The sequence below is a fragment of the Mobula hypostoma genome, chromosome 2 (genome assembly GCF_963921235.1).
Source record: "Mobula hypostoma chromosome 2, sMobHyp1.1, whole genome shotgun sequence".
Taxonomy (NCBI): Eukaryota; Metazoa; Chordata; class Chondrichthyes; order Myliobatiformes; family Myliobatidae; genus Mobula; species Mobula hypostoma.
In genome coordinates this window covers 243,299,378-243,326,926 of record NC_086098.1, presented here as the reverse complement: position 1 = coordinate 243,326,926, position 27,549 = coordinate 243,299,378, and the positions used below count along the sequence as shown (strand labels likewise).

General features: G+C 51.9%; 1 protein-coding gene across 2 annotated transcripts; it reads right to left on the bottom strand.

The window, feature by feature from the left end:
* On the bottom strand, positions 1-27,549 carry syt11a (synaptotagmin XIa). Of its 2 annotated transcripts, none has more exons than XM_063032373.1 (4): positions 27,310-27,549; positions 14,503-15,308; positions 8,221-8,344; positions 1-791 (listed from the first exon to the last, which is right to left on the bottom strand). In XM_063032373.1, exons 1-4 carry the CDS (start codon positions 27,521-27,523, stop codon positions 481-483), a joined length of 1,455 nt encoding a protein of 484 aa, XP_062888443.1. In that variant the 5' UTR covers positions 27,524-27,549; the 3' UTR covers positions 1-480. The 2 variants fall into 2 exon arrangements, with proteins under 2 accessions (XP_062888443.1, XP_062888449.1); XM_063032379.1 differs by having other exon boundaries at positions 2-791; positions 8,224-8,344; positions 27,310-27,548.

Sequence of the window (27,549 nt, the reverse complement as noted above, 5' to 3'; positions counted from 1 at the left end):
ATCCCCCAGCGCCCACCCCGCTCCCCCAATTCCCGGCCACCCAACCTGTCAGGGGATGCCGCGCGCCAACGCTTGAGGTCGGTCTCACCACCTGGAGGGGTCTCCCACCTCTGACCTGCTTCCCCCAACGCTCCCACACTGAGAACACACAAAAGTAACAGGTCAACGGACAAAGGTCAAGATTGGGCAACGTCAAAGTGCGTTAAGTATTTGCAAATAAGGTACAGGCTTCGGTTAGACATGCAGGTAACGTGGGTGGTTTGTGGAATACATAAGACTCACGGTTTTTTTGAACTCGACAGCGTGAGTGGGTCACACTGCAGCAAACAAGAATTTTTTTTTGTCACAGTTTTTCTTTGACGTAGTTTTCTTCTACCACTAGATCCGAGTTCCTGTATATGGTTCAAGCTCCAGGCACCCTCCTTTCTCCCCTCTCTCTCTCTCTCTCTCTCTCTCTCTCTCCCCTCCCGTTCCCTGGGTCTAATACTCAATCAAGGGATGCCATTTTGCGAGCTGTCTTCGGGGGGTCTCGCAGATCTCCCGCCAGTGATCGAGGCCGCTGGGGCTGGGGCTGTTGGTACCCAGCATCGCGCACCCTACCACCGCGTTCTTGGTCGTCCGGTCGAAGTCGATGACCAGGAACTCCACGCTGACGTCCCGCAGGCTGTCGGCCCCCACGTCGAAGATGAAGGACTCGTTGAAGACCGGGTTCAGCGTGCACTTCTTGACGTGCGTCTTCTTCTTGGCCACCCGTCTCTGACCGTAGTAGACGTTGACTTTGACGTAGGGGTCTGTGGGGAGAGGGACGAGAGAGAGAGAGAGAGAGGACAAAAGTTGTGCAGAAGTCAGGACTATAAAGGAAACAGGCCACTCGGCCCTGCACACCTGTGCTGACCATTGGGCACCCAGGTGTATCAATCCCAATCCCCAACACTTGGCCCACTCCTCTCTCACCACGGACATCCTCTCCTCGCCCAGGCCTTGATGGAAAGCATCCTCTCTGGTCCAGCGTGTGACGGCTAGAAACTACAGAGAGTTGTGGACACATCTCTGAACCAGCCTCCCCTCCCTGGACTCTGTCTACACGTCTCACTGCCTCATTAAAACTGCCAACATAATCACAGGCCTCACCCACCCCAGACATCCTCTCTTCTCTCCACTCCCTTCGGCAGGAGATACAAAAGCCTGAAAGCACATCCCACCAGGCTCAAATGCTGCACCTATCCCACCACTAGAAGGCTATTGAGTGGTCCCCTGGTACTCTTGACCTCACAATCTACCTTGGCATGTCCCTGCATCTTATTGTCTGCCTGCACTGAACTTTTTCTGTAAGTTAACCATAAGACATAGGAACAGAATTAGGCCATTCAGCCCATCAAGTCTGCTCCACCATTCCATCATGGCTGACTTATCATCTCTCTCAACACCATTCTCCCGCCTTCTCCCCGTAACCTTCGACACCCTGACTAGTCAATAACCTACTAACCTCCACTTTAAATATACTCAATGACTTGGACTCCACGGCCACCTGTGGCAATGAATTCCACAGATTCACCACCCTCTGGATAAAGAAATTTCACCTCATCTCTCTTCTAAAGGGACATCCTCTATTCTGAGTCTTTGCCCTCTGGTCCTACACTCTTCCACTATAGAAACATCTCCACGTCCACTCTATCCAGGCCTTTCAATATTCAGTACTTTACAATGAGAACCCCTCTTCTTTATTCTGTTATTCCTTTTCCCTTGTGTAAGTTTATTTAACCTATTGTTTGTAAATTACCTATATTGATGGCATGCCAGACAATGTTGTTCACTGTACATCGATATGTGTGGCAGTATAAAACCAATTACCAAAGCAATTAAGGTGCTGATCCAGACACCGAAAACATGTCCTTCTGAAGATTCCAGCTTCTTCAGCCATTTACCTCTTCCACCTATCACCTGCCAGCTTCACTTCACACCCGACTCACCCACCTTCCCCCTCACCCGATCTCACCTATCACCTGCCAGCTCCTCACTTCACACCTCACCCGATCTCACCTATCACCTGCCAGCTCCTCACTTCACACCTCACCCGATCTCACCTATCACCTGCCAGCTTCACTTCACAACCCACTCACCCACCTTCCCCCTCACCCGATCTCACCTATCACCTGCCAGCTCCTCACTTCACACCTCACCCGATCTCACCTATTACCTGCCAGCTTCACTTCATACCCCACTCACTCACCTTCCCCCTCACCCGATCTCACCTATCACCTGCCAGCTTCACTTCACACCCCACTCACCCACCTTCCCCCTCACCCGATCTCACCTATCACCTGCCAGCTTCACTTCACACCCCACTCACCCACCTTCCCCCTCACCCGATCTCACCTATCACCTGCCAGCTTCACTTCACACCCCACTCACCCACCTTACCCCTCACCTGATCTCACCTATCACCTGCCAGCTTCACTTCACACCCCACTCACCCACCATCCCCCTCACCCGATCTCACCCACCTTCCCCCTCACCCGATCTCACCCATCACCTGCCAGCTTCACTTCACACCCCACTCACTCACCTTCCCCCTCAACCGATCTCACCTATCACCTGCCAGCTTCACTTCACACCCCACTCACCCACCTTCCCCCTCACCCGATCTCACCTATCACCTGCCAGCTTCACTTCACACCCCACTCACCCACCTTACCCCTCACCTGATCTCACCTATCACCTGCCAGCTTCTCACTTCACACCCCACTCACTCACCTTCCCCCTCACCCGATCTCACCTATCACCTGCCAGCTCCTCACTTCACACCCCACTCACCCACCTTCCCCCTCACCCGATCTCACCCATCACCTGCCAGCTTCACTTCACACCCCACTCACCCACCTTCCCCCTCACCCGATCTCACCCATCACCTGCCAGCTTCACTTCACACCTCACTCACCCACCTTCCCCCTCACCCGATCTCACCTATCACCTGACAGCTTCACCACACTCCACTCACCCACCTTCCCCCTCACCCGATCTCACCTATCACCTGCCAGCTTCACTTCACACCCCACTCACCCACCATCCCCCTCACCCGATCTCACCCATCACCTGCCAGCTTCACTTCACACCCCACTCACCCACCTTCCCCCTCACCCGATCTCACCTATCACCTGCCAGCTTCTCACTTCACACCCCACTCACTCACCTTCCCCCTCACCCGATCTCACCTATCACCTGCCAGCTTCACTTCACACCCCACTCACCCACCTTCCCCCTCACCCGATCTCACCCATCACCTGCCAGCTTCACTTCACACCCCACTCACCCACCTTACCCCTCACCTGATCTCACCTATCACCTGCCAGCTCCTCACTTCACATCCCACTCACCCACCTTCCCCCTCACCCGATCTCACCCATCACCTGCCAGCTTCACTTCACACCCCACTCACCCACCTTCCCCCTCACCCGATCTCACCTATCACCTGCCAGCTTCACTTCACACCCTACTCACCCACCTTCCCCCTCACCCGATCTCACCTATCACCTGCCAGCTTCACTTCACACCCCACTCACCCACCTTCCCCCTCACCCGATCTCACCTATCACCTGCCAGCTTCACTTCATACCCCACTCACTCACCTTCCCCCTCACCCGATCTCACCTATCACCTGCCAGCTTCTCACTTCACACCCCACTCACCCACCATCCCCCTCATCCGATCTCACCTATCACCTGCCAGCTTCACTTCACACCCCACTCACCCACCTTCCCCACCTTCCCCCTCACCCGATCTCACCCATCACCTGCCAGCTTCACTTCACACCCCACTCACCCACCTTCCCCCTCACCCGATCTCACCTATCACCTGCCAGCTTCACTTCACACCCCACTCACCCACCTTCCCCCTCACCCGATCTCACCTATCACCTTTGGAGGGGAATAATCAGACAATATTTCAGGCTGTCCACCCTTCCCATCATCTATTCCTTCCTCTCTGTAGATGCTGCCTGACCTGCTGAGTTCCTCCAGCATTTTTTAAGTGTTCTTCCGGATTTCCAGCATCTGCAGAATCTCATGTTTACAATATAATCCCACTATGATAACTTTTTCTCGATTGGGGAGAAGGTTAAGAACACGTACCACCAGGGTCGAGAGGAGCCTCAGTGAAGCTGTCAGTGTCAGCAGAGACCCCGCCCACGTTGGACTATTCTCTCTTGTCCCCTCTCCCATCGGGCAGAAGATACAAAAGCCTGAAAGCACGTACTAGCAGGCTCGAGGACAGTGTCTATCCCGCTGTTATCAGACTGTTGAATGGGCCTCTCACTCTAAAGATGAATTCTTATCCTCTCTATCTAGTTCATCGTGGCTCCCGCACTTCATCCGTCTGTATCATACTCTGTCTGTATCTGTAACACTCTATTCTGTATTCTGGCACTGCTTTTCGTTTTGTACTACATCAATTTACGTTTCCAGTGATCTGTTTGGATGAGGGTCTTGGCCAGAACATAGACTGCTTATTCCCTTCCTGGACGCTGCCTGACCTGCCGAGTTCCTCCAGCATTTTGTGTGTGTTCTTGCTCAAGATTTCCAGCATCTGCAGGACCTCGTGTCACTGAAATGTTGTCAGTGACCCTGCGTCCACTGCTCCCTCTGGCAGTGACCCTGCGCCCGCTGCTCCCTCTGGCAGTGACCCTGCGTCCACTGCTCCCTCTGGCAGTGACCCTGCACCCGCTGCTCCCTCTGGCAGCGACCCGGCACCCACTGCTCCCTCTGGCAGTGACCCTGCGCCCGCTGCTCCCTCTGGCAGTGACCCTGCACCAGCTGCTCCCTCTGGCAGCGACCCCGCATCCGCTGCTCCCTCTGGCAGTGACCCTGCGTCCGCTGCTCCCTCTGGCAGTGACCCTGTGTCCGCTGCTCCCTCTGGCAGTGCCCCTGTGCCCGCTGCTCCCTCTGGCAGTGACCCTGCGTCCACTGCTCCCTCTGGCAGCGACCCTGCGCCCGCTGCTCCCTCTGGCAGTGACCCTGCGTCCACTGCTCCCTCTGGCAGTGACCCTGCACCCGCTGCTCCCTCTGGCAGCGACCCGGCACCCACTGCTCCCTCTGGCAGTGACCCTGCGCCCGCTGCTCCCTCTGGCAGCGACCCTGGGTCTGCTGCTCCCTCTGGCAGTGACCCTGCGCCCGCTGCTCCCTCTGGCAGTGACCCTGCGCCCGCTGCTCCCTCTGGCAGCGACCCTGTGCCCGCTGCTCCCTCTGACAGCGACCCTGCTCCCACTGCCCCCTCTGGCAGCGACCCTGCACCCACTGCTCCCTCTGGCAGTGACTCTGCATCCGCTGCTCCCTCTGGCAGTGACCCTGTGCCCGCTGCTCCCTCTGGCAGCGACCCTGCTCCCACTGCTCCCTCTGGCAGCGACCCTGGGGTCTGCTGCTCCCTCTGGCAGTGACCCTGCGCCCGCTGCTCCCTCTGGCAGTGACCCTGTGCCCGCTGCTCCCTCTGACAGCGACCCTGCTCCCTCTGGCAGCGACCCTGCGTCCGCTGCTCCCTCTAGCAGTGACCCTGTGCCCGCTGCTCCCTCTGGCAGCGGCCCTGCTCCCTCTGGCAGTGATCCTGTGTCCACTGCCCCCCTCTGGCAGCAACCCTGCTCCCACTGCTCCCTCTGGCAGTGACCCTGCATCCGCTGCTCCCTCTGGCAGCGACCCTGTGCCCGATGCTCCCTCTGGCAGCGACCCTGCTCCCACTGCTCCCTCTGGCAGAGTGCTCCAGCTACTCACCGCCCTCCGGTGGAGAAGGTCCCCCTCAGATTCCCTCCAAGTCTCTTCCCCCTTCCCCCTTTGGTAACTGCTTCATCACTGTCACACGTACTGAGATCCAGTGATATTTTTGATCCTTCGGTTAAATTTGAAGAGACCTGGAAACCATTTATTCAACACTTTCATATGACATAATTTGACCTTTCCGAATCCCTTGTATTAACTTAAAATATCTGAATAGAGGAGTGGGGTTGATGACATTACTGAACCTGTTCGATTTAAGATATTGGTCTAGTCTTGTTTTGTTCTGTTTGCTTTGTTAGGTTTAGTATTTAGTTCTTTTTTTGTGGGGGGGTTTCTTTGGTTTTTTTAAATTTTTTTTCTATGATTAATTACATCGTGAGTTTGGAAGTCTACTATACTTGTTATCTGAAATTTTTCTGTATATGTTTATTAACAATAAGATTATTCCATTCTCTTTATATCAACATTGTTATTTTGTCTATAATCTTGGAAAAATTAATGAAAAGATTTTTTTTAAAGTGGAGGGGCCGCAACGAGGTCCGCTGGGAGGTCAAGAGTTCATCCACATAATGCACACACACTCACACACACGCTCACACTCGCGCACACACACGCTCACACTCGCACACTGAAGAATAAACTGAAGAATCAGACTGAGAGGCCCAACACCTAAACGACTCTCTCTGCATGAGAGAGTTCAGTTGTTCCTTATACTGGGGGAGTCTGGGACAAGAGGGCACAGCCTCAGAATAGAGGGACGTCCATTTAGAACAGGGATGAGGAGGAATTTCTTTAGCCAGGGGGTGGTGAATCTGTGGAATTCATTGTCACAGACGGCTGTGGAGGCCAAGTCATGGGGTGTATTTAAAGCAGAGGTCGATAGGTTCATGATTAGTAAGGGTGTCAAAGGTTACGGGGAGAAGGCAGGAGAATGAAGTTGGGAGGGAAGATAAATCAGCCATGGAAAATGAAACAGACTCAATGGGCCATGTGGCCGAATTCTGCTCTAGGTCTTTTGACGTTAACAGTGGGACAGGAGTCTCTGTCCTCGGGCTTCCCTGTATTCACTCGCACTTGGAGTACTGTGTACAGTTCTGGTCACCCCTCCCCTCGTTATAGGATGTGGAGGTTTTGAAGAGGGTGCAGGAGAGGTTCACCGGGGTGCTGCTCAGATTGCAGGGTACGAGCACTGGACAAACATGGGTCGTTTTACTCTGGAGTAGAGGAAGCTGAGGGGAAGACCTGGGAGGTCTCTAGTCTGAGAGGAGTAGATAAGTAGACAGAACCTTTTCTCCCAGGGTACAGACATCAAGTACCCGGGGGGGGGGGATTTTAAAGGAGATGTGTGTGGGGCCAGTTTCAGTTTACACAGAGAGTAAGTGGGTGTGTGGTGGAAGCAAGAGATGACTGAAACACACGAATATGTAGGCTGGAGGGATACAGATAGTGTGCAGGCAGAGGTGGTTTAGTGTAGTTGGTGTTCCTTTTTGCACCTTGTGGAGAAGCGGGTGGCATTTTTGCCACTTCGTAGAATTTGACTGTTTTTATGAGGAAAGCAAGGGGATTCGAACCCGGGACTTTTCGCCTCGAGGTCTGTTGCTGATACCACTATACCACCAGCTGGCCACTTTGGTTTAGTGACACACAAACACATAAAATGCTGGAGGAACTCAGCTGGTCAGGCAGAAGGGGCATAAACAGTCGGTGTTTGTGGCCGAGACCCTTCATAGTAGTCATAGTCATACTTTATTGATCCCAGGGGAAATTGGTTTTCGTTACAGTTGCACCATAAATAATTAAATAGTAATAAACCGTAAATAATTTTATCAGATCTTTGCCCCCTCTGCAGATGTTGTTCAGCTTGCTGAGTTCCTTCGGCACTTTGTGTGCATTGCCAGTGTCTGCAGAACCTCTTGTGTCCGAGCTTTCGTTTAATTCAACACGGCGGGCACTGAGGGGCCTGACTGTTCTATGAAAGGGGCGAAGGAGGGTGAGAAGTGGCTTGATAGAGGTGGACAAGATGATAAGAGTGGGCAGCCAGAAACAAAAATGGACATCATTTTAAGATGGTTGGTAGAAAGTATAAGGAGGGGGGGATGTCAGAGACAGGTTTTTGTTTTACACACAGAGCGGTGGGTGTGTGGGACACCCTGCCAGGGCAGGTGGGAGAGGCAGATATATAAGGGACATTTAAGAGACTCTTTGATAGGCCTGTGAGTGAAATAAAAATGGAGGGCTCTGTGGGAGGGAAGGGTTAGATAGATCTTGGAGTAGGTTAAAGGGTCAACACAACATTGTGGGCTGAGGGGCCTGTAGCGTTCTGCATTTAACTTCAGCTCCGGTGTCTGAGGTTTCGTTTATCGGGTTAAGCACAGACATCGCAAGCCGAAGGGCCTATTCCTGTCCTGTTCTACCAAAGGACACAAGAGCTTCAAGAGGGAGGCTTGGAATAAATAACTACTACCTGAGAGGCCGCTGATGTCCATCTTGGGCAGGTGCCTGGCCTTTAGCACCACCACACTCAGCCTGTGTGTGACGGGCTGGTAACAGAGAGACACCAGGAGTTCCCCTCTGCTGACGCACTTCTGCAAGAAAAGACAAACAGGCGGGTCAGGCTCGGCGAGGCGGGGAGGGGGCGCGCTGGAGTCCAAATAGTCAGGCTCGTGAACGCCCACCCGCCCCGGACGCATCACATCGCCCCTTCGCCGCTACCCCCTCCCTCCCCTCCCGCAACAACACCCTCCAACTCGCGGCCGACGCACCTCCAACTTGCCCCAGAACCGACCGAGGAACTCAGCGGGTGCAGTGGTGTCTGTGGAGGTTGGGGGGGGGGGTGAGGGGACTGGTCAACGTTTCAGGCTGGGCAGGGGGAGGAGAGACCCAGGGGTCCCGAGCAGACTGGGGGAGAGATGCAAGATAATGGATAATGTAAGAGGTGTGCCAAAGGAGTGGGGAGGAAAGTTGGAGCTGGGAGACGGGGTCAGGTGAATGAGACACGTGGGTGGGGGAGGGTGAGGGTGAACAGACAGAGAGATACACACACACACACGTCCTGGGAACGATGGCCTCATCCGAGAGCAGATGGAGACACCGGAGTGAAAGCGAATATTGTATCATTTCTTAATGCATGCATTACTAAATGACAATAAAAGAGGACTGCGTGTCCTCATAACCTAATCTAATCTGAAAAAGAGACAGTGGGGTGGGACGAGGCGTGACCTCAGCAGCCACTGGGGTTGGGGTTTACAGAATCAGCAGATGGTTTCTCCCCTGAGACAGGTAGAGGAGGGGGTGGTGATGTGGGGAAGAGAGAGAAGGCAGAAGCTGCAAGATGGACCCGCGAGTATTTGGCCGCCACACGTTGACCAGCTCCTCTCCAGTCTGAGAAACGTTTATAGACGCACTGTGGAGGGCTTTCTGACTGGGGGGGGCGTCACGGCCTGGTATGGAAACAGCAACCAGGACCCAAACACAGCCCAGTCCATCACAGGAAAAGCCCACAACAACTACAAGGACGTTGACAAAGCGCACTGCATGAGAAAGCAGCATCCGTCATGGAGGAGTCCAACCATCCAGACCGTGCCCTCTTCTCACTGAGGGAGCCCCACCGTCATTCGGCAGGAGGCACAGACCCACGGACCCAGGTTCAGGAACAGCTATCACCCCTCAACCATCAGGCTCCTGAACCAGGGGGGATAACTTCACTCACCTCAACTCTGAACCGGTTCCACAACCTACAGACTCACTCAGTGACTTGACAACTCCTTGTTCTCAGTGTATTTATTCATTTGCTATTTTTTACTATTTGCATAGTTTATATTTTGCACATTAGCTGTTTGTCAATCTTTCTTATTTATCAGTTTTCATCAATGGCATTCCCTGACGGAACCGGTGGTGATCCCATCACTAATGGTCTGCAGCCTCCTTCAGTGCCCAGAGCATCGCCTCGGACTCTCTCCCGCTCTCCAGGTCGCTCTTTGGCCACAGCCCAGCAGATATTCCTTCTTTCCGAACCATTACCTACTCTTTCTCACTGTCACACAGCAAGGAGGCTTTTGGGCCCATCAGTTCTGTTTCTCCCTCAGCTGTCATTTCTTCATCCACCTATCCCCCTTTCTCCCCCTCTCCATCTCTCTCCATTCTTAATCTCTGTCCACCTCTCTCTATCTGCCTCCTTCCATCTCTCACCATCCCTTTCTCCCCTCCCCATCTCTCTTCTCCCTCCCCATTTCCCTCTCCCCCAACTCTCTTTCTCCCTCCCCTTTCTCTCTCCCTCCCCCGTTCTCGATCTCTCACCCCTCCCTCTCTTTCCTTCTCTCCCTCTCTATCTCTCTATCTCCCTCCCTATCTATCACTCTCCCCCTCACCTGCCCAGGGACTTGCCCTTTAACCCTTTCTCTTGTCTACATGAAGTGCCAGCGCCAGGGAGAGCGTGCAAACTCCACACAGACAGTGCTGGAGGTGGAGAGCAAACCCAAGTCTCTGGAGTTGTGAGATGATGGCCCTGCACGCCCCCCCCCCACCCCGACACTGTGACAAACTTTGAGGTAAGCTGGTGCCAATCATCACTCTGCTGCTGATCAGCCCTCTGGCAAACACTGGGACCCACCTCGTCTTCTCTGGCAAACACTGGGACCCACCTCGTCTTCTCTGGCAAACACTGGGACCCACCTCGTCTTCTCTGGCAAACACTGGGACCCACCTCGTCTTCTCTGGCAAACACTGGGACCCACCTCGTCTTCTCTGGCAAACACTGGGACCCACCTCGTCTTCTCTGGCAAACACTGGGACCCACCTCGTCTTCTCTGGCAAACACTGGGACCCACCTCGTCTTCTCTGGCAAACACTGGGACCCACCTCGTCTTCTCTGGCAAACACTGGGACTCACCTCGTCTTCTCTGGCAAACACTGGGACCCACCTCATCTTCTCTGGCAAACACTGGGACCCACCTCGTCTTCTCTGGCAAACACTGGGACCGGCCTCGTCTTCTCTGGCAAACACTGGGACCGGCCTCGTCTTCTCTGGCAAACACTGGGACCCGCCTCATCTTCTCTGGCAAACACTGGGACCCACCTCATCTTCTCTGGCAAACACTGGGACCCACCTCATCTTCTCTGGCAAACACTGGGACCCGCCTCATCTTCTCTGGCAAACTCTGGGACCTGCCTCTTCTTATTTTCCCATCAAAACCCCCTTCCCACTTTGAATGCATCGCAGCTCTCTGAACTCTGATGTGAACTCCAGCCAATCACCCAGCACCACCCTGATGTACGCGGACAGGAGGATTACCTATTCCAGCACACACAAAGTGCTGCAGGAACTCAGCAGCCCAGGCAGGAGGGGAGAAAACAGCCAGCGGTTCCGGCTGAGATCTGACGTCAGAGCTGGAAAGGAAGGGTGGGGGGGGGGCAAAAGCTAGAATAAGGAAGTGGTGGGAGTGGGAGAAGAACAAGCTGGCAGGTGACATGACCACTTCCTTTCCAGTCCTGATGAAGGGTCTTGGCCCAAAACATTGCCTCTCCATAGCTGCTGCCAGACCTGCCGAGTTCCTCCGGCATTTTGTGTGTGTTGCTGACTCTAATTGTATCGAAATTATAATTTCTGTCCAAAAACCTTCCTGCTGTCAGTTTATTCGCATCCGTATCTGACCCAAGTTCCTGCAGCATTGTGTGTGTGTGTGTGTTGCTCTGGATTTCCAGCATCTGCAGAATTTCTTGCTTTCAGAACGATCTATTCTACCACTAATTTCAAGATATTTCTCAGAGAATCAATCAATCCTCAATCCAGTGACAACAAAACAGAGAGGTGCTGAGCACACATAGCCAGGAAAGGACAGAAATGCTGGAATTCACAAAGGCAAAATAGCCGGGAGTTTGACCTCTGGAGTTTGTGACAGGACAGTGTAGGGGGAGCTTCACTCTGTGTCTGACCCCGGGAGTGTGTGACCGGACGGCGCGGGGGGAGCTTCACTCTGGGTCTGACCCCGGGAGCGTGTGACCGGACGGCGCGGGGGGAGCTTCACTCTGGGTCTGACCCCGGGAGCGTGTGACCGGACGGCGCGGGGGGAGCTTCACTCTGGGTCTGACCCCGGGAGCGTGTGACCGGACGGCGCGGGGGGAGCTTCACTCTGGGTCTGACCCCGGGAGCGTGTGACCGGACGGCGCGGGGGGAGCTTCACTCTGGGTCTGACCCCGGGAGCGTGTGACCGGACGGCGCGGGGGGAGCTTCACTCTGGGTCTGACCCCGGGAGCGTGTGACCGGACGGCGCGGAGGGAGCTTCACTCTGGGTCTGACCCCGGGAGCGTGTGACCGGACGGCGCGGAGGGAGCTTCACTCTGGGTCTGACCCCGGGAGCGTGTGACCGGACGGCGCTTCACTCTGGGTCTGACCCCGGGAGCGTGTGACCGGACGGCGCGGAGGGAGCTTCACTCTGGGTCTGACCCCGGGAGCGTGTGACCGGACGGCGCGGAGGGAGCTTCACTCTGGGTCTGACCCCGGGAGCGTGTGACCGGACGGCGCGGAGGGAGCTTCACTCTGGGTCTGACCCCGGGAGCGTGTGACCGGACGGCGCGGAGGGAGCTTCACTCTGGGTCTGACCCCGGGAGCGCGTGACGGGACGGCGCGGAGGGAGCTTCACTCTGTGTCTGACCCCGGGAGTGTATGATGGGATGGTGTAGAGGGAGCTTCACTCTGTGTCATCTTCCTGCTTCATGACCCTCCACACCCACCCCCATCCATGTACTTATCCAAACTTCTCTTCAATGTTACAATTGAACCAGCATCTACCCATTCTTCTGGCGGCTCATTCCACACTCGCTTCTCCCTCTAAGTAAAGAAGCCTCCCCTCAGATTCACCTTTCACTCTAAGCCCACGTCCTCCAGTTCTGGTCTCACCCAACCTGAGTGGAAAAATTCTTGCATTTACCCCTATGATATCTCTCCTCATTCTCCTTTCGTCCAGAGAATAAAGTCCTAACTTCTTCAGTCTTTCCTTTTAACTCAGGTCCTCAAATCCCGGCAACGTTCTTGTAAATTTTCTCTGTACTCTTTCAATCTTATTTATATCTTTCCTATAGGTTCAAAGTTCAATGAATGAACAAAGTACATATATATATGTCACCATATACAACTCTGAGAAGGGGAGGTAGGTGACTAGAACTGCATATAATACTCCAAATTAGACCTCATCAACATCCTGTGCAACTTCACCGTAACATCTGAAGTCCTGTACTCCTGATTTGTGAAGGCCAGTTTCGAAAAACTCTCTTTATGACCTCAGGTACCTGTCTTGCCAGGTACAATTCCTAATGTACCTGCCTCAACTACTTTCTCTGGAATCTCATTCCATATACAGACCACTCTCTGGGTGAAAATTGACCCTCAGGTTGTGATTAAACATTCCCCTTCTCACTTTAAAGTTTATTCACCCATTCACCAGGGCACTATGTCAGGATAACGGTTAGTTGTAACTCTTTTCTACGCCAGCGAATTGGATTCAATTCCCACCGCTGTCTGTAAGGAGTTCGTACGTTCTCTCTGTGACCACGTGGGTTTCCTCTGGGTGCTCCAGTTTCCTCCCACTTTCCAAAAAGGTTGAAAGGCTCAGTTTATTGTCAAGGTATGCGTGTACAATACAACTCTGAGATCCGACTTCTCCAGATAGCCATGAAATTCAGGAAAAACTACTGAAAGAAGTCATTGAAAGAAAAGACATCACCCCCCCACACGAAAAGAAAAAAATAAATAAAACTCCCAAACCCTAACCCCACCCAACTCCTCCCTTGCACAAAAAAAAACTAACAGATTGACCACACGGAAAATGGCTGACAGAACATCAAAAACCCCTAACCCCCAATCCCCTCCCATGTAAAAAAGCACAGCACCAACATCAAACCCCCAACCCCCTCCCCTGTAAAAAAAAGAATAGCATCAACAACATCAAACTCCCAATCCCCCCTCTCACACACAAAAACAATAGGTGTTTGGGTTGAAGTTGGGAAGTTATGAGCATGTTCTGTTGGCGTCAGAAGTATGGCAACATTTGACCTGTGCTCCAGCACGACGTATTTCACTGTGTGTTTTAAACACAAGGAAACCGTCTCGTCCCGAAACATTGACTGTATATTCTCCTCTGCAGATGCTGCCCGACTTGGTGTCTGTTTCAATGTTTTGACGTACAAGTCACAAATTAATCAAACCCTAATCTAAGACATAAACAGAAAGGATTCTGCAAATTCTGGATATCCAAGACAAAACACACAGAAGGCTGGAGGAACTCAGCAGGTCAGGCAGCATCTGTGGAGGGGAATAAACAGTCGACATTTCTATACAAGATCCTTCATTAGGATTGTCACAGAAGCAAGCTGATCCCATTCATGCTGAGTTCTTCCAGCATTTTGTATGTGTTAATCAAATGTTATGCATTTGTCGTTAATGCAAATGATGCATTTTACTGTCGAGCATGTTTCAATGCTTGTCTCTTCCAAAATCTCACTATTTTATGCACCTGCATAACACCTCCATCCCTCAATCTACATTGTGCTGGAAAAAAGTCCCAAACTGCTCAGCCTCTCTCCATAACCCAATCCCTCAAGAATTCTGAAAACCGGATAGGTTTATACACAGCCTCATCCCTTTAAATTGGTGGAAATTTTCTCCGAGCTCTTCCCAGCTTCAAGGCTTCCCTTACAGCAGGGCAGCCCCAGCCCCAGCCCGATACTCCACGTACGATGCCAGCCTCACCTGTATGCTTCGGGGTAAGATCTCCCGCGTCAGCTGCACCCTCCCGCTGCCGGGGTCAATCCCGGCCAGTGGCACCGTCACCTCTCCGATCACGTCGTCCCGGGAGAACCGGTCGAAGCTGAGGACCAGGAAGTGGAGGAGCAGTTCTTGAAGCTGGCTGTAGGGGATGCCGTAGAAAGTGAAGGTCTCGTCGAACACCGGGTCCAGGGTCTTCCTCATCACCCGCGTCTTGACGCGGTGCTTCTTCTCGGGCAGTATGGTCATCTTGATGTAGGGGTCAGAGGTCAGTGTGGTCTCGTCCATAACCGGCAGGCCATGGGCCCCCTGGATCATCACCACCAGGGCCTTCTTCGGGAAGTTGTAGTCCACTGTGATGCTCAGGTTGCCCAGGCTGACCTCCGTCTCTGGCGAGGAGGGCGAGGGCGTCTTGCTATCCAAGGAGCTGGCGCTGTCCTTGGGAGAGGCTTCCTCATCCGGGATCTCCTGGTAACCTGATGTCAAGGGCAGCCCCTCGACGAAGGGGGCGGAGCAGTGTGTGGACTCCGGAGGGAAGCCGTCACCCCCCGCCTCCTGCCCCCCTCCTCCGGCACCATCCTTCTCCCGCCGCGAGCGTCCCAGCTTCTTGCGGCTGCTCAGCGTCTCTGGGTAGATGCTGATGCCCTTCAGCATGTGGACGAACTTGTAGGGGGGGTTCTTGGTGTTGCCGGCCAGGCGCCTCTGGCAGCAGGTCCACACGAAGACCGTCAGTGAGACCGACACCACCAGTACTGTGGCCCCGATGAACCCAGCCACGATGGGCGAGACATCTGAAACAGAGAGGACAGAGCCAGGTCAAAGTCAAAGCAAACTGATTAAGGCAAAGCAGTGGAAGTTGCTCAGTCGCCATTTTATTAGGTACGCCTGTATACCTCGTTACTGCAAATATCTAATCAGCAGCTCAATGCACAGAAGCATGCAGACATGGTCAAGAGCTTCAGTTGTTCAGAGCAGACATCAGAATGGGCAAGAAATATAATCTAAGTGACTTTGACCATGGAATGATTGTTGGCGCCAGATGGGGTGGTTTGAGTATCTCAGGAACTGTTGGATTTTCACAGCAACACTCTCTAGAGTTTACAGAGAATGGTGCAAGAAACAGAAATATCTGGTGAGTGGCTGATCTGTGGATGAAAACTCCTTACTAAATGAGGTCAGAGGTGAGAGGAGAATGGCCAGACTGGTTCAAGCTAGCGTGCAGGCAACAGTAACTCAAATAACCACGTGTTATAACAGGGGTGGGCCGGCCGGTGGATTAGTGGCATCGGCGCCGGACTTCGGAGCGAAGGCTCCCGAGTTCGAATCCAGCCGGCTCCCCCCAGGCACACTTTCCATCCGTGCTGGGTTGAGCATCGAGCGAGCGACTCAACCTCGTAAAAAAGAAATTGCCTGCTACAGAAACATCAACAGCAAAAAAAGTTGATGGCCTGTGCTCTCTCGTGAGTTTAAAAGGCAATTTCCTTTCCTCTATAACAGGGGTGTGCGGAAGAGCATCTCAACATGAACCGCGAAGTGGATGGGCTACAGCAGCAGCAGACACTGAGTGTACATTGATCTTAGTAAGGCGTTCGATAAGGTTCCCCACGGTAGGCTCATTGAAAAGTCAGAAGGCATGGAAACCTGGTTGTGTGGGTTCAGAACTGGTTTGCCCACAGAAGGCACAGGGTGTTTGTGGCAGCTGACGCATTGGTTAGAATGATTTTGGAGTATTCTGGGTAGTTTTGGGCCGCTTATCCAGAAAGGGGCGTTGCTGGAATTGGTGATGGTCCAGGAGGTTCATGAGAATATTCCCAGTAATGAAAGGGTTAATGTCTCAGGAATGTTTAGTGGCTCTGAGCTTAGAAGAATGAGGGGAGCTTAGAAGAATGAAGGCATGGATAAAGACACCATGAAAACCTTACAAATTTTGAAAGGGCCAGTTAGAGTTCTAATAGTGGGGGGAGTGTGGGATCAGAGGGAACAGGCTCAGAATAGATGAATGTCCATTTAGAACAGAGATGAGGTGGAATTTCTTCAGTCAGAGCATAATGAATCTGTGGAATTCACTGCCATGATCGGCCGGGAAGGCCAGGCCACTGGGTATATTTAAAGTGCAGGTTGATAGGTTCTTGATTAGTTTGGATGTCAAAGGTTATGGAGAGAAGGTTGGAAAATGGTGTCGGGAGGGATAAGAAATCAGCCGTGATGGAATGGTGGAGCAGACTCGATGGGTTGAATGGCCTCATTCAGCTCCTGTATTTTATAAATGGAGCATATTCTACCCAGAGGTCAGTAATTAATAGCGTTCTGCTAGATACCATTCAGGGGCCCCTGATCATTGTGACTGTTATAAATGACCTGGCTGAGGAAGTGGAAGGCTGGGTTATTAAGTTTGCAGATGACACAAAGATTGGTGGAGTTGTGGATAGTGTGGAGGGTTGTTGTAGGTTGCAATGGGACATTGAGAGGATGCAGGGCTGGGCTGAGAAATGGCTGATGGAGAACAGTGAAGTGATTCACTTTGGAAACTCAAACATGAGGCAGAGTATAGGGTGAATGGACTCTTAACAGTGTGGATGAGTGGAGAGCTCCTGGGTCCACATCATTAGATCCCTCAAAGCTGCTGTGCAAATTGATAGGATAGTGAAGAAAGCCTTCACTAGTCAGGACATTGAGTTCAAGAGCCGTAAGGTAAAGTTGCAGCTCTATAAAACCCTGGTTTGATCACACTTGGGATATTGTGTTCAGTTCTGGTCACCTCATTATAGGAAGCTTTAGGGAGGGTGCAGAGGAGATTTACCAGAATACTGCCCGGTCTAGAGGGCACGCCTTGTGATGATAGGCTGTGTGAGCTCGGGCTTTTCTTTCTGGAGTGAAGAAGAATGAGAGGTGTACGAGATGATAAAGAGTGGACAGCCAGAGACTTTTTCCCCAGGGGTGAAATGAGAGGGCATAACTTTAAGATGGTTGGAGGAAACACTGGGGAGGATGTCAGAGGTACAGTAGACATACGAGTGGTGGGTGTGTGGAAGATGCTGTCTTGGACGATGGTCGAGGCAGATACATTAGGGACATTTAAGAAATAGATTGATCTTAAAGGTTGGCACTGTTGTATGTTCATGTTACACGCGCAGATACACGTACTCAAAGGAGATGGCAGAACAAGCTCCTGAGATTGAGAGGCATGGATAAAGATACCTAGCATAAGAACAACTTCTTCCCGGTCGTCATCAGATTTCTGACCCTATGAACGCTACCTCACTATTCCTCTTGTGCGTTATTTATTTATTTTTTTAAACTTATTGTAACTGCTGCGGCAAATCGACAAGGTTGGGAAGTGGTTAGCACAACGGCTTACAGTTCCAGTGACCCGGGTTCAATTCTTGTCACTTGTAAGGAGTTTGTATGTTCTCCCCGTCACCGTGTGGGTTTCCAAAGACATGGGAGTTGGTGGGTTAATTGGTCATTGTAAATTGTCCTAGGGTTAAATCAAGGACAGTTGCATTGCACGGGCTCACTGTATCTCAAGAGATAAATACAAATAAAAATTTCACTTAGTATGTCAGCAAAAATAAACCTGATCTCAAACATATGGAAATCTGCAGATGCTGGAAACCCAAAGCAAAACACACACACACACAAAATGCTGGAGGAACTCAGCAGGTCAGGCAGCATCTCTGGAAATGAAATCCGATCTGATTCCTTTTCCCTAGCATTCAAATGTTTGGCAGTGGAGGCCTTGCATTCAAGTTCAGTTCAAAGGAGATGAGAAGTGGACGTGCTTTATTTCTCCCCCACACAGAGTGTGGTGGACATCTGGAACGGGCAGCCAGAAGTGGTGTTTGAGAAGCTCTATTGGAATTGGATTACTATTGACTTCATGAGTCCTGATGAAGGGTCTCAGACTGAAATCTTGGCTCGTTAATTCACCTCCTTAGATGCTGGCTGACCTGCTGAGTTCCTCCAGCATTTTGTGTGTGTTGCTCTGGATTTCCAGCATCTGCAGAATCTCCTGTGTCTATGATCTGGCGAGTGGCGAGGTTTTGTCCATCGTAGGGTGTTGGGCTTTGGGCGTTTAAATGCCACTGCAGGTGTGCAGTCAATAGTCACTCACTGACAATACTTTCTCAGAAATTCAGCATGTCCCCATTGACCAATACCAATTTTTATGGAGTATTGTGTGCAGTTTTGGTCCCCTAATCTGAGGAAAGACATCCTTGCCATAGAGGGGGTACAAAGAAGGTTCACCAGATTGATTCCTGGGATGGCAGGACTTTCATATGATGAAAGACTGGATCGACTACGCTTGTACTCATTGGAATTTAGAAGATTGAGGGGGGATCTTATTGAAACGTATAAAATCCTAAAGGGATTGGACAGGCTAGATGCAGGAAGATTGTTCCCAATGTTGGGGAAGTCCAGAACGGGAGGTCACAGTTTGAGGATAAAGGGGAAGCCTTTTAGGACTGAGATGAGGAAAAACTTCTTCACACAGAGAGTGGTGACTCTGTGGAATTCTCTGCCACAGGAAACAGTTGAGGCCAGTTCATTAGCTATATTTAAGAGGGAGTTAGATATGGGCCTTGTGGCTACGGGGATCAGGGGGTATGGAGGGAAGGCAGGTACAGGGTTCTGAGTTGGATGATCAGCCATGATCGTACTGAATGGCGGTGCAGGCTCGAAGGGCCGAATGGCCTACTCCTGCACCTATTTTCTATGTTTCTAAAACATCGCCTCCAGATGGCAACGGCAGAGTTTTGTGGATGCAGCTCAGCACATCACAAAACCTGCCTCCCCTCCGCGAACTCTGTTTACACTTCTCACTGCCCCGGTAAAGCAACCAGTGTAATCAAAGCCCCCCCCCCACCCACCCCAAACAATCCCTCTTCTCCCCCTCCCACCAGGCAGAAGGTACAAAAGCCTGAAAGCACATACCACCAACTCAAGGACAGCGCCCACCCCTCCAATAACCAATTTAACCAATTTCCCCCGGGATCAATAAAGTATGACTATGACAATTATCAGACTCTTGTGCGATAAGATGGACTACTGACATCACAATCTACCTCATTATGATCGTGGACTTTATTTCTTACTCACGCTTTCTCTGGAGCTGTTAGACTTTATTCTGTTGCTTTATTCTGTTCCAGCTCAGTGCACTGTGTAATGATTTGATCTGTGTGAACAGCATGCAAGACAAGCTTTGCACTGGGCCTTGGTGCATGTGACAACAGCAACACAGGGGGTGCAAGTGCATCGCTCGCTGAGAGTGACACGGTAAGTGGCTGACCTCCTCAAGGTCAGCCGAGGGGAAGCTTGGCTCTGGTCAGCTTAAGTGACAGTGAGAGTCTGCTGGACAACAGCCCTAAGCCAGGCATCTGGTAGATCTGCCGAACTGTCACTGCTGTTTGAGGACAGTCTGTTCACACGTCTCCCACAGTGACAGACTGTCCTCTCCGAAACATGTCCACGCACCGCTCCCTGCATCCCTGGGACTGAATGACACAAATTAAAGCTCCCTCTACACCGTCCCATCACACACTCCCGGGATCAGACACAGAGTGAAACTCTCTACACTGTCCCATCACACACACTCCCGGGGTCAGACACAGAGAGAAACTCCCTCTACACCGTCCCATCACACACTTCTGGGATCAGACACAGAGTGAAGCTCCCTCTACAATGTCCCATCACACACTCCCGGGATCAGACACAGAGTGAACTCCCTCTACACCGTCCCATCACACACTCCCAGGGTCAGACACAGAGTGAAACTCCCTTTACACTGTCCCAGCACACACTCCCGGGGTCAGTCACAGAGTGAAACTCCCTCTACACTGTCCCATCACACACTCCCTGGGTCAGACACAGAGAGAAACTCCCTCTACACCATCCCATCACACACTCCCGGGGTCAGTCACAGAGTGAAACTCCCTCTACACTGTCCCATCACACACTCCCTGGGTCAGACACAGAGAGAAACTCCCTCTACACCGTCCCATCACACACTCCCGGGGTCAGACACAGAGTGAAACTCTCTACACTGTCCCATCACACACTCCCTGGGTCAGACACAGAGAGAAACTCCCTCTACACTGTCCCATCACACACTCCCTGGGTCAGACACAGAGAGAAACTCCCTCTACACCGTCCCATCACACACTCCCGGGGTCAGACACAGAGTGAAACTCCCTCTACACTGTCCCATCACACACTCCCGGGGTCAGACACAGAGAGAAACTCCCTCCACACCGTCCCATCACACACTCCCGGGGTCAGACACAGAGAGAAACTCCCTCCACACCGTCCCATCACACACTCCCGGGGTCAGACACAGAGTGAAGCTCCCTCTACACTGCCCCATCACACACACTCCTGGAGTGAGATAGAGTGGGACTTCCTGTACCATCAGGGAGGAGGTACAGGAGCCTCGAGAATCACACCCAATGATTCAAGAGCAGCTTCTTCCCCTCTGCCACCTGATTTCTGAATGGACATTGAACCCATGAACACCAGCTTGTTATTCCTTGCACTTTGCCCCGTTTATTTTGGGAGGTGTGACAGAGATTAATAAAATTAAGAGAGGCATAGAAATGGTAGACAGGATAACTTAAACACCAGAAAGCCTGCTTTTAAGGATGGGGGAATTTAAAATATTTTTTTGTACAGAGACAGTAGTAAGTTCACAGAATCGGTCGTCGGGGTAGTAATGGAAGCGGGCAGATTTAAGAGGCACAAGAACGTGAAGAGAATGGAGAGATATGGATAATAGACAGGGGGAGGACATTTGGGTGTAAATTGGCACTACATCACGGGCCAAATGGCCTGTCCAGAGCTGCACTGGTCTGCGTAATTTACAGACTGTCAGAGGACATGGACAGGATGCGGAGCTGGCAGATAGTGTTCAATCCAAAAAAAAAGTGTGAAGTGATTCACTCTGGGGGGTTGAACTTGAAGGTAGAGTGCAGGGTTCATGGCAGGATTCTCAGGGTCCGTGTTCATGGATCCCTCAGAGTTGCCAGGAATTTGATAGGACGGTTAAGAAAGCCTATGATCTGTTGGCTTTCATTAGTCGGGCATCGAGTTCAAGAGCTGCGAGATAATGTTGCAGCTCTACAAAATTCTGGTTAGAATACACTTGGATATCATGTTTCATTCTGGTCGCCTCATTATAGGAAAGATGAGGAAGCTTTAGAGAGGGTGCAGAGGTGATTTACCAGGATGCTTCCTGCAGTAGAGAGCATGTCTCATGAGGAAAGGCTGAGTGAGCTAGGGTCTTACTTGTTGGAGAGAAAGAGGATGAGAGGTGATCTGCTAGAGGTGTATAAGATGATAAGAAGCAAAGATCAAGTGGACAGCATCAGTTCTCCACCCTCCCCCGCCCCACCAGAGTGGCAATGGCTAATACAAAGGGGATAATTTTAAGGTGACTGGAGGAGAGTATAGGGGGATGCTTGAGGTGGGATTTTTACTCAGAAAGTGGTTAAATGAAAGGTGATTTTCAGAGGGTGGTGAAGAATCAGGAAATAGGAGGGAGATTGAAAATCTGGCTGAGTGGTGCCTCTTACTCAATGTCAGCAAGACCAAGGAGTCTTCAGGAGGAGGAAACCAGTGGTCATCTGACATTCTCATCAGGAGATCAGAGGTGGAGAGGGTCAACAACTCGGTGTTACTCTTTCAGAGGACCTGTCCTGGGTCCCAGCACGTAAATGTAATTACTAAGAAAGCACGGCAGCACCTCTACTTCCTGAGAAGTTTGCGAAGATTTGGCATGACACCTAAAACTTTGGCAAACTTTTATAGATGTGTGGTGCAGAGTATATTGACTGTCCGCATCACAGACTGGTAAGAAAACACCAAAGTTCTTGTACGAAAAATCTTACAAAAAGGAGTGCATATGAGTAAAGCCCTCCCCACCACTGAGCACAGTTACTCGAGCATTGTCGCAGGAAAGCAGCCTCTGTCATCACCACCACCCAGGTCATGCTCTCTTCTCACTGCTACCATCAGGAAGAAGGTACAGGAGCCTCAGGACCTACACCACCAGGTTTAGGAAGGGTTATTACCCCTCAACCATCAGACTCTTAACTCAGAGGGGATAACTGCACCCAACTTCACTTGCCCCATCACTGAACTGTTCCCACAACCTACAGCCCCACTTTCAAGGACGCTTCATCTCATATCCTTGATATTTATTTAGTATTTATTATTCCCTTTTTTCCCCTATTTTTGTATTTGCAGTTTGTTGTCTTTTGCATTATCAGTTGTCTTTTGCATTATTATTCCCTGTTGGTGCAGTCTTTCACTGATTCTATTTATGGTTATTGGATTTATCGAGTAGGCCTGCAAGAAAATGAATCTCAGGGTTGTATCTGGTGACATATATGTAGTTTGATAATAAATTTACTTTGAACTTTAGAACTTTGGTGGGTGCGTTGACGGCACTGCTGGGGTGGAATTAGACACAAGTACATTAGAGGTGATTAGGAGACAATCTTACGTAGGCATCTGGATGAAATTAAAATGGAGGGTTATGGGGGAGCAGGTTAAAGGGTTAGCACAACATTGTGGGCTGAAGGGCCTGTACTGTTCTACTGCCACAAAACAACAAATTTCACGTAACCAAATAAATCTGACTCGAGAGTCATAGAACACTGTGGCACGGAAACAGGCCCTTCAGCCCATCTAAACCAGGTTGAACCATTAACCTTCCTCGTCCCATCAACCTCCGTATCTCTCCCATGCATATACCGACCCAAATTTCTCTTAACTGTTGAAATCGAGCCTGGATCCACCACTTGCGCTGGCCACTCATTCTACACTCTCACCGCCCTCTGAGTGAATAAGTTGCCCCTCATGTTCCCCTTAAACATTTCGCCTTTCACCCTCACCAACCTCAGTGGAAAAAGCCTGCTTGTGTTTAGCCTATCTGTACTGAAGTAAAGAAGGCTGCAGAGGGATATGGACGGGCAGGATGGTGAGGAGGAGGGGGGGAGTGAATTGTCACATTCGGCAAGAGAAAGGAAGCATTTGTCTAAAGGATGAGAAGTTGTTGGACAGTGGGACGTACGTGGTTCTGGGAGAGCTGGTACTGGGCTGGAGTACACTGATTCAGAATGCTAACAACGTGGTATTGTTCATGGTGAAGGGAGCTGAATGCACAAAGAGCCAGGAGGTGACAGTTTTGTTATCAGGGCACGGTTACCACAACACGTTACAACCCCAGCTGTAAGATTCCCTGCATTGTCTGTACAGAGTTTGTGCGTTCACCCCGTGGCTGTGTGGGTTTCCTCCCGGGGCTCCAATTTTCTCCCACAGTCCAAAGACTTGCGGCTTGGTGAATTGTGGACATGCTGTGTTGGCATTAGAAGCATGGCAGTGCTCCAGGCGTGGGCCCACTAAGCCTCCCCCCACCTCTCTTCCCCGCCTCTATCCCCAATCCCCCTCCCTCTCCCCTCCAATCTATCTCTCTCCCTCCCCCTCTCCTTATCCCCCCATCTTTTCCCTTCCTCTATCCCCACTCCCCCTCTCTTCCTCTCTCTCCCCTCCTCCTCTCCCCTTCTCTCTCCCCTCCTCCTCTCCCCTTCCCTCTCCCCCTCCTCCTCTCCCCTTCCCTCTCCCCCTCCTCCTCTCCCCTTCCCTCTCCCCCCTCCTCTCCCCCCTCCTCCTCTCCCCCTCTCCCCCTTCCCCTCTCTTCCTCTCTCCCCTCCCCCCTCTCTCCCCTTCCCCTCTTCCTCTCTCCCCTCCCCCTCTCTCTCCCCCCTCCTCTTCCCCCTCTCCCCCTCCTCCTCCCCCTCTCCCCCTCCCCCCTCCCCCTCCCACCTCTCCCCTCCCCCTCCCACCTCTCCCCCTCCCCCCTCTCCCCTTCTCCCCCTCCCCCTCCCCCCTCTCCCCTCCCCCTCCCACCTCTCCCCCTCCCCCCTCTCCCCTTCTCCCCCTCCCCCTCCCCCCTCTTCTTCCCCCTCTTCTTCCCCCTCTAATCTTTCTCCCCTCCCCTCTCCCCCTCCCCCTCCTCCTCTGTCCCCCTTTCTTCCTCTCCCCCTCTCTCCCTCCCCCTCTAATCTTTCTCCCCTCCCTCTCTTCTCTCTCTCCTCCCCTCTCTTCCTCTCTCCCCCTTTCTCCCCCTCTCTTCCTCTCTCCCTCCTCTCTTTGCCCCCTCTTTCCCTCCCCATCTCCCCTCCTCTCTCTCCCCTACCCTCTCTCTCTCTCCTTCTCTCCCTCCCTCCCTCCCTGTTGAGTTTCACAGGACACAGGAGCTCCTGGAGAGAGTGCAGAAGAGATTTCTGAGGACTTTGCTACCCTGACGTGTTCCTCACTGTCACTGGGCCAGGCACCCGCAGTGAGGAGTGGGCCAGGGCTTTTCTCCCTTTGGGGCGAAGGAGGATGAGAGTGGCTTTACCGAGGTGCCCAAGATGCTAAGAGGCAGAGATCGAGTGGACATCCAGAGATTTTCCCCAGGGCGGAAGTGGTTAGTATGAAGGGGCATAACTTTCAGGTGTTTGAACCAGCGTACGGGCATACGAGGTGGGGGGGGGGCGGAATGTCTGAGGTAGAGTTCTTTTAACGCAGAGAGTGGTGGGTGTGTGGAGCCCATTACCGGGGGTGGTGGTACAGACAGATACATTAGGTTCGTTTAAGAGATTCTTAGATAAGCACATGGATGATAAATGGAGGGGGGGGTTGAGTTAGATGGATCTTACTGCAGTTTGAAAGGTCAGAACTTTATGGACTACAGGGCCTGTACTGTGATGTTCTATGTCAGAGCAGAAGACAGGCTGGAGATCCTCTGGTGAGTTATTCTCAGAATGCCATCACAATTTACAGGTACAAGTCAGCAGATGATGGGACACCCTGCACACAACATCCACCAACTTATCTCTTCACCAGCCATACAGGGGCGAGATGGAAGTCCACAGGTTCTATGGAACTCAAGACCCACGGATGCTCCACACAGATAACACCCCACCACCACCGTCCGTTGTAGGTCAGACTTTCAACCGACCAGTTTTCGGAAGACAGCATCAGAACGCGGCCTGAAGTTCTGGCCCTCTCGGTCTCTACCTGAGCCCAGGTTCAGGAGTGGAAAGGGAACAAGAAGGTGGGGACGGTGGGGGGGGGGAACAAGCTCAAAGGTGGGTGGGGTGGGGGACGGATGCAGTGAGAAACTGGGAGGTAAAGGGCTGGAGAAGAGGGCATCCGACAGGACAGGAAGTGGGAGAAAGGGAATGAGGAGTAGCACTAGTGGGAGGTGATGGGCAGGTAATGGGGGGGTGGGGTGAGGGGTGCCAGAGTGGGGAATTGAAGAGGGAAGGGGAGGGGAAATTTTCATGCTGGGCTTGTAGCCTAGGAGACTGTTCAGGGCTGAAGCGGAGAAAACATTATGAGGAGTATTGACAGGGGTGTAGAGGCCGGAGGGGGTTAAAGAGACTGGGAATAGAGGCTGGAGGAGGAGGGAAAGGGTTAAAGAGACTGGGAATCACAGAGGTGGGCAGGGGTGTAGGACCAGTGGGGGTTACAGAGATCGGAGCCGGAGGGAGTTAGAGAGATGGAGAGGTGTCTACGGCTGGGGGTTCACAGAGACAGGAAGGGGTGTAGGAGCCGGAGGGCAATTACAGAGGAAGGGATGGAGGAACAGGAGAGGGTTGGGTCAGGAAATGAGGGGGGTGTGAAGGGGGAATCACAGAGACAGGGATGGGTGCAGAGATGGCGAAGAGTGTCAGGGATGGAGGGGGAAATCACAGAGACCGGGGAGGGCTATAGAAACCTCCTCCCCCCACACCCCCCGCAAGAGTGCAGCTCTCCCTCAGCATTGCACCGGAGGGTCGGCCTAGATTTCACCTTTAGGACCAGCCTCCGATATGGTCCCTAAATCCACAACGGCTTGACTCGGGAGCCAGACCACCACGCACTGACCCGGCCGGCAATAGCTGGCAGGGGATGGGGAGGGGGGGAGGGGTGGAGGGAGAGAGGGACGGAGGAGGGCCGAGGACAGGCCTTATAGACAATTACTTATGATGTGACGAATTCTTCAGTACAGCCCAACACATCCAACGCAAATGATCTAACCGGCAAGCGCACTCGTTAAATCTCCCCCCCCCCAAAGGGATCTGATGATAACTTCAAAAAAAAAAGTCCATTTGAATTTACTCTCTCTTAACTCGGGGACTGGGCTGTGTCTTTGCAAAAACTGCATTCCATTCTCAGGATTGTCGCTGCACAGTAACTTTTGCTTTAGACCGGCCTGACTTTAGAATTATCGTTGCGGGGGGATTAAAATGCACGCTGGAGTTTGCAAGAGAGTATACTACTTTAATTATACACTTTGTGTGTGTGCGTGCGTGTATCGGGGGGTGAAGACTTACTTGGGTTTGCTAACAATAGCAGCAGCAACTCTCGCTACCTTGAAATAGACATCACGTCATTCTCATAGGCCAGCAACGCAAATACAGGCAAGACAAGGCCACTTGGAGATTGCAAAAAAAAATCATTGCACAGGAATATGGGAATATTTTTTCACCCAAGTATGATGCATCCAGAATACTGTGCCACACATTTAGACCAGCGACAGCTGATCATAGCCCAGCCTGCATTAATCCCCCACTGTATTTGCGTTTCGAATAATATTACGAAATATTGAATTTAATTTTACTAGGTCAAACCTTGCAGAACTCGAACGTATTTTTTATAAGGTGGGTCCTTTCCCCTACCCCAACTGCCCTGTAATTACAACATCATTGCGATTAACGATGAAATATCTTGCATACGGCTGATTTTATTGAATGCAACACTTACCAAAGGATGGTCTGATATTGGTGATTTCAGCCATTTGCCCGGTGTTAATATTGCAATTGTTTTTCCTCTTGTTTATCGAGCCTTGCGGTGTTTTTCCATGTAGCAGCTGATGAAGTTTGGTTGGTAACGGGGGAGGTAAGGGGTAGGAAACGGTGCTCCGCCGTTGCAATCCGCTGTGTCTCTGGTGCTCCGCTAGACGCTGCCGGAATCTCATCAGCACCGCAGCCGCGGCGAGCTCCG